This window comes from Aphanomyces astaci, assembly GCF_000520075.1.
Source record: "Aphanomyces astaci strain APO3 unplaced genomic scaffold supercont1.192, whole genome shotgun sequence".
Lineage (NCBI taxonomy): Eukaryota > Oomycota > Saprolegniomycetes > Saprolegniales > Verrucalvaceae > Aphanomyces > Aphanomyces astaci.
In genome coordinates, this window is record NW_009798455.1 from 1 (window position 1) to 11,219 (window position 11,219).

General features: G+C 47.8%; 4 protein-coding genes and 1 pseudogene across 5 annotated transcripts; 3 read left to right on the plus strand and 2 right to left on the minus strand.

Moving 5' to 3' along the window:
- The first annotated feature begins 267 nt into the window (after positions 1–267).
- Positions 268–1,514, plus strand: H257_18645 (hypothetical protein). Its single transcript, XM_009847740.1, has one exon. It carries the CDS (start codon positions 424–426, stop codon positions 739–741), a length of 318 nt encoding a protein of 105 aa, XP_009846042.1. The 5' UTR covers positions 268–423; the 3' UTR covers positions 742–1,514.
- A 1,162-nt stretch (positions 1,515–2,676) lies between these two features.
- On the minus strand, positions 2,677–3,807 carry H257_18646 (hypothetical protein). Its single transcript, XM_009847741.1, has one exon. It carries the CDS (start codon positions 3,796–3,798, stop codon positions 2,836–2,838), a length of 963 nt encoding a protein of 320 aa, XP_009846043.1. The 5' UTR covers positions 3,799–3,807; the 3' UTR covers positions 2,677–2,835.
- A 1,835-nt stretch (positions 3,808–5,642) lies between these two features.
- Positions 5,643–5,714, plus strand: H257_18647 (annotated as a pseudogene). The gene has a single exon. The product of its transcript is annotated as a tRNA-OTHER (tRNA).
- A 3,605-nt stretch (positions 5,715–9,319) lies between these two features.
- On the plus strand, positions 9,320–9,529 carry H257_18648 (hypothetical protein; the record flags this gene model as incomplete). The annotated part of the gene is made up of 1 exon (XM_009847742.1): positions 9,320–9,529. One exon carries the CDS (start codon positions 9,320–9,322, stop codon positions 9,527–9,529), a length of 210 nt encoding a protein of 69 aa, XP_009846044.1.
- Positions 9,530–9,850: 321 nt separating this feature from the next.
- Positions 9,851–10,589, minus strand: H257_18649 (hypothetical protein; the record flags this gene model as incomplete). The annotated part of the gene is made up of 2 exons (XM_009847743.1): positions 9,851–10,231; positions 10,587–10,589. The coding sequence occupies 2 exons, from the start codon at positions 10,587–10,589 to the stop codon at positions 9,851–9,853; spliced, it is 384 nt and encodes a 127-aa protein (XP_009846045.1).
- Between the last annotated feature and the right edge of the window lie 630 nt (positions 10,590–11,219).

Here is an 11,219-nt window from a genome sequence, read left to right on the forward strand (position 1 = left end):
TTATAACGTTTCCCTCGTGTTCTACATTCCCCCTTTCTTCGAACACAGGTGAAACATGGACAGGTTCTAGCTTACTATACATTACATTACATGCCATGACTTGAATCTAGAACGATCGAATACTGGTGCCACCTTGCGCCAAGTACGACCAACACGTAGTAGTAGTCGTACTAGTAGTCCTTGGTTCTGTGACAGTGTCTTGCGACAACGGACCAAAGAGTTGTATGCTGTCCCTTTGCCACTTCAACATGGCAAACACAATATACATGGCAGTGAGTGTCCCATAATAGTTAGGACACCTACTTGGTGACTACTAAGGTCGTCTGTTTCAGCATCCGATACACGGTTTGGTATGTTACTTGATGCGCGTTCCGTTGTCGTGGCAAGGGCTTGATAAGGTGTTGGAAGAGAGCGGGAAACAACATGTCCAGCGTCATCGCATCCATGGCGGCCACGTCCTCGACACTCGCGGCCATTCCTAGCTCCACCGCCGCATTCGTCAGTCGTGTCATGACGGTTCTAGCTCGAGATAAGTTCCACGCTGCTTTTCTTCCGACATCGGATGCTTTTAGGTGCCGGTACGGACCAATCTCAGCATGCGCGTCGTCCCCGCGGTACCACAACTGCCACATGGTGCGGCAATCTGTGCTTGGAAACGTCCACAGGTCGCTTTGGACGCGATTTCGCAAGACGGGAGATGGATCGTTCTGGAGAAGGTTGTATATCGAATGCAACGAGTAGGTCGAGTCATTTTGAGCCAGGGGGCCCATGAGGTAGTCGGTGGCGTGGACGTACAGGTGCTGAATCGTCGACTCGAACAACGCCCGCAGCTGAGGTGGAGGTAAACGGGCAATCGCATCCTCTGACGTCGCCATGCCTTGGGCCAATGCGATGTCCACCAGCAGCGTCATCACGCTACACATTGCCCCCGTCCTCGCGATTTCCATGTTCTGAGGGAGGTGATGAGTCGAAAGATGCCGAAATGCGCTGATGCCATGGGTCGCGTCGCCATGAAACCACAACGTCCACACGGTGTCGCACATCGTCGAGGGAAATGTCCAATCTTCTGGAACGGCAAACTGTTGATCGTTGGACCACTGAAAGGTTTGGATCGAAATGGCCGAGCGAGGGGGTCGAACGACTTCGCAAGGTTGGGTAGTTGCAGTGGACGATTGCTCGGAGCATGTACGGGACGGAGAGCTTGGTAGCAATAGCTCACGGGTAGGACACGTCGTCACGGCTGGATTACATGAGGCCACTTGATTGGCATCGTCTTGGTAGCGAGCATAGGGGAGGTTAAGAAAATGTCCCATCGATACTGCCGAGTGCGATGACGTCGGTGGCCGCTTCCATTCCATGAGCCGCTTTCTGGAGTGCGCACGTCGGTCCAAACAAGCTCCCCCTGGTTCAGTTCCACTTCGCTTCGGGTGCGACTGCAATCGTGCCCAGTGTTTGGAGCATCGCCGCCTCTTCTGACCTGCTGGCATCAGTATTCCCTGAATCGAAAATGAGCGATACAGAGAAAAACTGGGAATAGGGTAGAGCTAATCAAAACGTTGTATTTGGAATTCTACCAGTTTGATTGGCCACTTGGTTACTGTTCTGGTTTTTGATTGGCTGGTCGATCGTCTTTAATTGAGCACCCACCAACCATGCTTTATTTTCAATAATCAAACCATTTTGACGTACTATTAATATTGAAATATTAATAGTACGTCAAAATGATTTGTTTATTGAACCGACGTAATAAAGTACGATTACAAGGTTGATGGTGGGTCTGCATTTAGCCCTGTGGTCGACATCAATTCCCCCCACCCACGCACGTCGTGTCCGTACACTACTGTAAGTAGTGTTTGCTCACACGTGTTGGTGGCATTGAAATGGCCAGAGTTTCGCGACGCATTGCATGGAGTTTCGACCAGGTGCGGTCCACATGAATCCCTAATGGGAGAGCGCTAGATGAATGTGATGGGTATGTTGTATTTATCAAGTGTGTGCACAAACTATGGTCGCTATGTCGTCGTCGGGCCTCTCGTCGTAGTGGCAGGCCACCAGCACCACGGAAGCCGTGATACGAACGGCTTTGGCCGAAGCTACCTTGATCTCCATGTGCCTCCATTAGACGATGCCGTAGTTGCAGTGATTATTACGACCAACACCGCTTGGAGCTACCAGTATAGCGGTAGAGTTCACTTCATATTTATGCTTTATAAGCATTGACGCAGAGGGTATACGGTTGGTAAGGATGATGAAATGCACTAGACACGAAGCCCGCGATTGCAACTCTTCGTTCTTTCCAAATCGAATTGATCATGAGTGCACCAGCTTTACTACAGGAAACTCGTTGCACCAAACTTCCTTGTAGGAATACCCATCACTCGGAGATTGCAAAGAATACTATATCCTATAGCAAAATCAGCCTAACCGTTAGTTCTGCATATCTCAAAGCTTATATAACGTTAGTTCTGCATATCTCATTGCTTATATATTGCTTCCGCGGGCCAGTCACTCATAACGTTATATGCAATTTGGACGTGTGCAGCACGTTGTGCTATGGAAGGGCCCCGGTTAGCTTCATGCTCTGCCCGTGAATACTCGAGTCCACGGTCGTATTAAGTGGCATGCTTTCAATATAAACACATTGGCGGTTGGTGCCATCGGGGACAGTAAATTCATGTGACATTGTCGCCGTGTTGGCATATAGTATTAAATAATGACAACGATCTGCAATTATGACGGAAAGATTCATTTCACAATGCGCAAGCACCAGTGTGTTATAACCTTGTCTCGGCCCCACTACACAAGCTGTTTCACCTCTATAATTCCATTTACCTCTCAATAAAAGCAAAACCGGAACGCATCGACGTCCACGGGGGCTTCTCGGTCGTTGTCTGAGTCATAATCATCGTCCATGAGTTCTGTATGGCCGTCGTCGCTGTGTACACTGAGCGTTCGTTTGGGTTTCCCAACATCACAGTGCACCAGATCCGGCCGTTTATCCAGCGGAACGACCTTGGACGCGTCGGCTTCCCGGATCATGGCGCGAGCTAGTGCCACCATGGGATCAACCAGCACCATGCCATCGATTTCAGAACCAGGCAGGGCCATGGGGATTTCCGTGCACCCCAGAATGGCGACCTCGGCCCCCAAGGCGCGGAGCTGGGATGCGAACGAGTGGAAGTTGGCGATGGCGCGGGGGTGGATGCTGGGGGACGTGGCCTTGATGCCCCACTCCGTGTTGAAGATCGTGTCGTTGAGGGCCTCTTGCTGTGACATGGGCACTTCCACGACGGTGTATCCCCGCGGCTCCAATAGGTCGTGATAAATGCGCGAGTGCCGCGACCCGGTTGTGGACATGACTCCGATCGCTCGGGCGGAGGGAGAGATCTCGGCCACCATGCGCACGGTTTCTTGAAGCATATGCAGAAGCGTGACAGACTCCTCCGACGCCGCCGCGGCCACAAACGTGTCCCAGATGGGCGGCGCGTGGAACGTATTGCACGGTACCCCAACGATGAGCTTGGCTTGCCGCGTGATGGCGGCGTGGACGAGCATCTTTAAGCTTCGCGCCATACCCAGTGCCGGGTTTTCGATTGTGATCGCGCTCGAAGCGTGCTGTGAGAGATACGTCGGACGCGCCGCGATGTCTGCGGACCGGGACACATGCACGACGTCCAGGTGTCCTTGGTCCGTACCATGGTTCTGGGTGTGCCTCAGGATGGCTTGATGAAGGACAAGGCCAGCCGCCGGCCCCACGCCACCGAGGATGCCGAGCAAGGGTTCTTGCTGCGATGCCATGTGCCGAAAATACTACGCTGGCCATCCGGATAAAGTACTCATCACGGATTGGCTGGAGAACCTCACGAATGGCACCAATCGTAGCCTCCCTGTCAGACTCGTCTATCAAAGCCTAATCAAGCCACATCATGACGCCAAGCAAAATAACGTGAAAGAAATATTAATACTCCAATGTGGTGCTGCTTTTCACTCGTTTTGGCTATTCACACCATAAACCTGGGTGTTACTAACATCGACCCCAATGTTTAGATTATCCGTACAGTACCGTGATTTAGGATACCGTGCGTTTGGGCAAAACGAATGTACAGTAAACTTTACGATCAGTAGATGGGTTAATGAGCAGCAGATCAAGTAAATTGGAAATAACCCATGCGACTTCCAATAAAACTCACCACTTGATTAGAGATCGACTAACTGACGAACTACTCGATCTCCGACGTGATGTAGTATCACAATTTCACCCATTGATACTATTCGGAATTTCCCTACTACCTGATTCTTCGTACATTGTACTAACAAGTTACAAAGTCCACAACTTTCTTCAGCCATCTCGCATTGTTTTCGGAGGTGAATCGAAGCTGCTTGTGCCCAAAACGTGTGCAAGTTGATTTCATGGTGACATAGACGAAGCTGGTGTGCAAGTAGATTGAATTTAACATGAGTTCGTACAGTAATGGCTGAGATATCCCTCCACAAGATTACAGTACCGCCAGCAAAGTATTGACCGAAATATTACGTTATATGATAACATCTTTGAGATCCCATAGATGAGTACATTTATGTAAAGGCTGGGAGAAATTTCGCCAAAACTGTTCTTATTAAGGATATTCGATTCAAACCTATATTAAAAACGCAAAGTAGGTTATATGTGTGTCCACATCATCGAGGTTGCACCTTTGGGGGGAATCAGCTTGTCGCTTCAATTCACTTCCCCTCACAAGCGCAGTGAAGCCCAACGCCACCATCGTTTGAATCGCCAAGTGAGATTGTCTATTGACAGCAACCGTGCTGCATGCTTCTGTCGCCATCGATGAATCCCGTTCGAAGAGTAACTATTATATGATGGAGATGTATTCATACCATTAATAAAACGTGTTTGCTGATCGATTTGATTTGGTTACATAGGGTTTAAATGATCGGCTACTGCGTTTTTGATCAGTAAACCTAGTCTCTTTCGGATTTGCTGAGTTTTTGATTGCAATAGATATATCTTATCAGTAGTAGCAAAGTGCATGCATATTTTGACATCTACTGACGAATTAAAATACTACAGTCCAATTGTATTGATATCAGTAACATTGGAAGTTAGTCAGCTGCTGGTTTAAAGATCTAGTATTGGTTAATTCTTCCATAACTTTTTCCCCATGTATCACTTTTCAGATCTGAAGGTATATACGAATATAGGAGAAATCAGTTCATCGGGTGAGGGGTTCAATAATCAATACAACGGGATATTAAAATAGTTATCGTTGTTTCAAATTTCGCTCCTGCCATGCATTCTGAGCAAATTAATATACTCAGAACAGCGATATTTAAATAAAAAATAGTTCTGCACTCAGGCCAAAAATTATAATAATACGAGCGGGCGTACTGAAAGTCAAGTACTACCGTAGTGGATTTTCTCCTTGCAAGTTTTTAAAATTTCGAGCTATTTTATTCCGACCCAAGCAAATGCTTGGATTCCCCATGTCGCGAATGCACATAAGTTTATCACCATTCATATTTAGCCTTCAAAACTGGGGATTCATCATCTTTAATTCAAGACGAAGCGATTAAGAAAATAATGAGCTAAATCCGACCAGTATTTGAAAACGAAGTTTTGCCCAAACGCACGGTATGGGGGAGGGAAAATAGCTCAGTGGTAGAGCATCGGTTTCTTAACTCAAAGGTCGTGGGTTCGATCTCCGGCTTCCCTGGATTATTTCCGCAAGGATTTATCCGTCCGTCCTGGGGAATCCAGATAACAAGGGTTGGCGTACCGTATTCCGTAATACGAGTTAGACACTCTTTACTATAGTAGTTAGACACTCAGATTAATAATATTGTTTTGCTGCTGTGCAAAATAGAGTTTGATTGACTTTCCTTTGCCGCGTGAATGAACTCCTGTATCTTATATATACTGCATAAGCCAATATTGTATCGATTTATAGAATGTTTTCGTCGAGATATGTACTGTTGGCGCCAAATACACTAAGCCTGCCACACAGCCAACCATTTTTCATCTGCATGGCTGAAAACTTGCCTGTTCCTCCTGCACCTCCTCGGTCGCGACCTACTGGGCGCCCTGTATGCAAGTACGGGCCTAAGAAGAAGCGGCAGCAACACCACAATCTTGTGTGTAGCTACCAAGAGCGACACGTCGTGATTCAATACTACGGTACACACGGCATGGCTGCCACGTTATCCAAGTACTACACCAACCTCAGCACGACGTCGCGCGAGACGCAACGGGAGAAGATCTACCAATGGTTGGCGAAGAAGGATCACATAGCCGGCATGGTATCGACGACGGGAACATCGAAGCAGAGAAGTTGGTGCCGCCTTGGCGCTGGCACCACCCTCTCCCCCGAGACAGAAGAGATGCTCGTTCGTTGGGAGCACGACATGCGCAAAGACGCGATCCCAGTCACGCACGCAATGCTTCAGCTCATGGCACTCGAAGCCGCCGTCGACGAGGGATACAGTGAACACGAGTTCAAAGCAGGGTGGGGGTATCGGGGTTTCGGGGTTGTTTGGATTCAAGTGACGTCACAAGCTGTCGCTGCGTGCGCGTACTCGAGTCGGTCAAGTCTCCAATGAAGATCGCATAGCGACGCGCCAGGAATTTTCACAGCACGTTCGGGACTTGATGGGTGAGCACGGTGTTGACGTGGTGTACAATGCTGACCAAACCGCTGTGAACTACGAATACCTCCCGACCAAGACGATCAACGACGTCGGCGAGAAGACCTCGTGGCGGGAAGACCAAGGAGCGAGTTACGGCAATGGTGTTGGCGAATTCGGCTGGAACCAAGCACCCTCTGTTCTTGATCCCCCGCACGACGAAGTCCAAAGTCAAGGCCGTTGTGCAGGAGAACCTTGTTGAGCGACAAGGCTTTGGTAAACGGCTGTGGGAGTCTGTCGAGCCTATGGAAGCCAAGTTCAACTGCCGCGTCTACGGAAACCCGACGGCATGGTGGAACGGATCCATTTTGTTGTCGTTTTTGGAGTTCCACTTTTCCGAGCCAGTCCTGTTGTTGTGGGACGACTTTTCGGCGCATTGGACTGAAGAAGTTGTGGCGTACGCGACGTCCATCAACGTCGTGTTGGTGATGATCCCACCAAGGTTTACGTGGATTTGCCAGCCGGCGGATGTTGCGTGGAATCGTCCGTTGAAATCCCGCCTCCGAGACAAGTGGATTGATCTTTTGCGGCAACAAATTAGGCGCTCGAAGACAATGAAGACACAGTTCAAAGTCCAGGCCCCATCGCGAGCAATAGTGGTCTCGTGGATTACGTCTGTTTGGACTGATCTACCTGAATCTACAATTATTATTGGCTTCAGGGTGTGCGATTTTATTGATGGTCAAACAATTGAAACCATTGATGACGGTGGGTATGTCGATGACGAAGTATTAGCTGATTTGATGGAAAATTTAGCTGTCAAAGCTGTGATCAACCCAACTAGTGACATTGATAATTGTGATGAGATCAATGAATCTGAACTTCTCTAATTGGTTATCAGTAGTGAGCAAGGTATTTTATACCCTGTATGAATTTATGCTCTTGTACAAACTATATTTGTTTTGTAAAATGGTGTCTTGCACGTATATGTAGTATTGTATATCTAACTCGATAAACAAAGTCCCATCCATCCATCCATGTATCCGTATTCGGATATCGACACATCACTGTCTAACTCGTATTACGGAATACGGTACGAAGACGAGGACCGACCTTCTTCGAAGGTCGGTTGAAGCATGAGGTATGAAGCGTTGAGCGAAGTAAAAACCGAAGATTACACACCGCCCGGTTGAGCAGGCGCGTTACAATTGGCGAAGCGGTTCCATAACATGCTGTTCTAGTATCGGCCCTCGCGGAGGAATGTCTTAATCAAATGATAATCCAAGCTCAATTAACCGTGTAAGATGTCACATTTCGTTACAGAGTGTAATTATAAAAGTAGGTTCGTTTAGCAACTCCCTCGCTTGGTTATAAGTGCTTTGACCATGACAGATGAACAACATAATGAAGTTTTGCCTGCAACCCACCAGCTAGCAACGACAGTACTGTACAGTATCTTAGAGTCTGGCACTACTGAAGGTGTGGAGCATCCGTCAGGGGGATCCTCCCTCTGGCGGATGCTCCACACCACCTGGCTGTGGTAGTAGTGGTAGGTCTGGTTGTGGTGGTCGTAGGATGAGCAGTAGTGATTGCTGTGGTGGTGGCTGTGGTAGTAGTGGTTGGTTAGTACTACTGGAGATGTGGAGCATTCGCCAGGGAGATCCTCCCTCTGGCGGATGCTCCACATCACCAGTAGTACCAGGCTCTAAGGTACTGTACTGTACTGTTGTTGCTACTCCGGAGCCCTACACCTCGACCACGGATATAGCTGCATTGCATTTGGCACTATAATGGCCAATTTGCCATCACCCGGGGGTTCACTGAACTTGGACGTCAGCTTCGTATGTCCCAATGAAGATGGTCACATTGCACGCCTGGCTAGAACACGTAGACGGGAGACATAAGTTGCTGTAATCCGGGTTTTTATGGCTTTCCCGCATATTCACCCTACTTACAGTAATGGATTGCACGGCACCCGTATATATTGGGCGCTCCCCTTACAGTATTTCACAACATTGTGGATGTAGGAGTAGAATGAAGTCGGAATTGACAGACTGTGACCCCAAATGATGCAGCAAAAAGTAAAGGCAAGAAAATTATGCGAATTTAAGCCAATCAGAATTGAGTCGGATGAAATGTCCGACTTTATTCGATCACAACACAATCCTTTGATCGGGAAACTGCCCTTTAGGTGAGTCCCCGCTACTGCGTCGATTGGACTCACATTGGAACACACTTCACAAGGGAATAAAATGATCAAAATATTTCATGTTGAATCTATACAGACCCTAATATAGAATAAATCATGATCAAGTACAGTATTATGAGCATGCTTTTATGAACTTTCCTACAACAAGCGAAGTCACCCAGTTTGCAATGGTTGGTGCTCGGAGATCGAAGTCCGAAGCACCTGGAGCGACTGTGCCGTTTTAAATGCCCCTTTCTCGACTGCCCCGGTCCGATGTGCTACGTGCAACGTAACAACATCTTAACGCACTGGAACCGTCATCGTAGTGTTGGCGAGGTCGTAGCCTCGGACTGGAACTTGCTCACTGAGGAGCAGCATATTGACTTTGTCAGTGTGCACATAGGTGATATTGCTCCAGGACACCCCGAGTTTGTTATGACCTCTGCTGGTTCTAACATATATGACGTCGTAACCTAAACTGGGGTTTCCGACGGCGACGCGGTTTTGTCCATGCTGGCGTACTTGTGCGAAAAAGCCAATGGCGATTTGCGCACGATTGTGAAAGGGCGTGTCCAAGATAGTGATGACGGTAACACTGAGAACCAAGGGATTGAGGAAGCCGAAACGGCCGACAGAGCGCAACCATCCATTCCTCCGGCGCCGACCGCAGCGTCCAAGAAGTCTACCCGCAAACGTCCTCGTCGCAATTGGTTCAACTAGTTCCAACTAAGGTTATTCTAGTTATTACTTCACTCGTTTTTCAGAACTGGTTAACTATTAACTTAGCACTTCTCTTGAACTCGTTTTTTCGGCACTTGTAAAATTAGTGTAAAAATAACCTCGTTCAACCTTACTTCTTTTTCCGCGACTAGTTTGACCTAATGGTGCTTGTACAACTAGTTCCAACTCGTCTAACTTATTTTTGCGCCTACGATTAGGTACATGTCCCTAGTATTTATACAATAAATTAAAACACGGAATACATGTATTTTTATATGCTTGGGGCGTAGAACATCGTATTTGCATTGCTCTCTGTGTTCGTCAACTCGCGCTTTTGTTGACGCTTCGAATGATGTCTTTTCGATATGTTTCTACTGGTGCCATCAACTTCGTCATGCGGTTAAGCTGCTTGGGGTTCCACTCGATGTCTCGAGCATGCATAATGATCCAGCTAGCACATTCGGCAATTCGTGCAGCCGCGTCGTTGCTTCGTTTGAGGCGTGCCTTGTCGCGGGCATCCAGGATGGTAGAAATATCCTCCGAGATTGCAGTTCGCGCCATTGCTCCATATACCCCGCCTGATGGACCGAGTTGTCCGTTGGCAGCTTTCGTGGCTTCGATTTCTTGATACTCCAACTTCGACGTAGGAAACACCCAGAACGGCGGGGTGTACATTCGCACTTTGAGCTTGGGTGCGTGCAGCTAATGTACACATTACACACATATTCTCAGCAACTAAAATTTACTTACTGTATTGATCGAATGCTCAAGGTTAAACCTGCGGATGAGGTGCTTACACGCAAGGAACTCCGAGTTCGGAAACTGAGGACAACTGCAACGCCAACTGTTGAGGTTTATAACGTAATGGGTTGAGTACTCTGCATTCGCAACTTTCAGGGCGCACTGTTTCCAGTACGCGTTAAAGCGTCCCTCCCATGCAGGTGAACCTACATTGCGCCACTAGTAAGTCTAGGTTCCCTAGATGGACTGGGTGAACTAGTTGTGCTAAACCACCTAGTCGTATCGTAGGACATTTGACGGTGATGGTGATGCGTACCATAACTTTTCTTGGCATCTGAAGCACGGCGAAATTTATCAACGAACCATTCCTGGACGTTGACGAACGTGACCGACCAGTGATGTGCCGATTTATTTCATCCAATTAAATCGTTCGAGCTGTATTATTGGACAAAACAGAACCTCTCATGCCAAAAATCTTGTAAAAGTTTATGGTGGGAAAAATTATTATATGTAAAAGGTTTTCGAGTTTGAATTCACATCCAAATGCCGCCTCGACGCCGTACACTGACAACACCTTGAGAGCAGCCGTTCAGACAGTCCTATCCAAAGCCCATTCAGTAGAGCAATTATCCACACGAATTTTCCAATACATTTTCCCTGAAAATCCTTCGGGGAACCCTGTACAAGTAAGCAGAACTACCGCTGTGTTTGTTGTTGCAGCAGTTCTGGAGCACCTACTAGTACTGTAGTGCACGCCTCCCAATGGTTACGCATATCAACAGCCCTGTGTACAGTACTGTACTGTAGTAGGTGTAATGCGTGCAGTTTGTGATCTTGCACCATCCCCATTAGCTGTACGGTACTAGTACACTGTAGTGTGCGTCGTGCCGACGTACAAACATGGCCGCTTTGACGAGGTCGATAAACACAGGGATAGGATGTACTTGTT

Excerpts from the sequence above, each read along its gene's own strand:
- H257_18645 (XM_009847740.1), top strand. The coding sequence starts at position 424 with ATGTCCAGCGTCATCGCATCCATGGCGGCCACGTCCTCGACACTCGCG.
- H257_18646 (XM_009847741.1), bottom strand. The coding sequence starts at position 3,798 with ATGGCATCGCAGCAAGAACCCTTGCTCGGCATCCTCGGTGGCGTGGGG.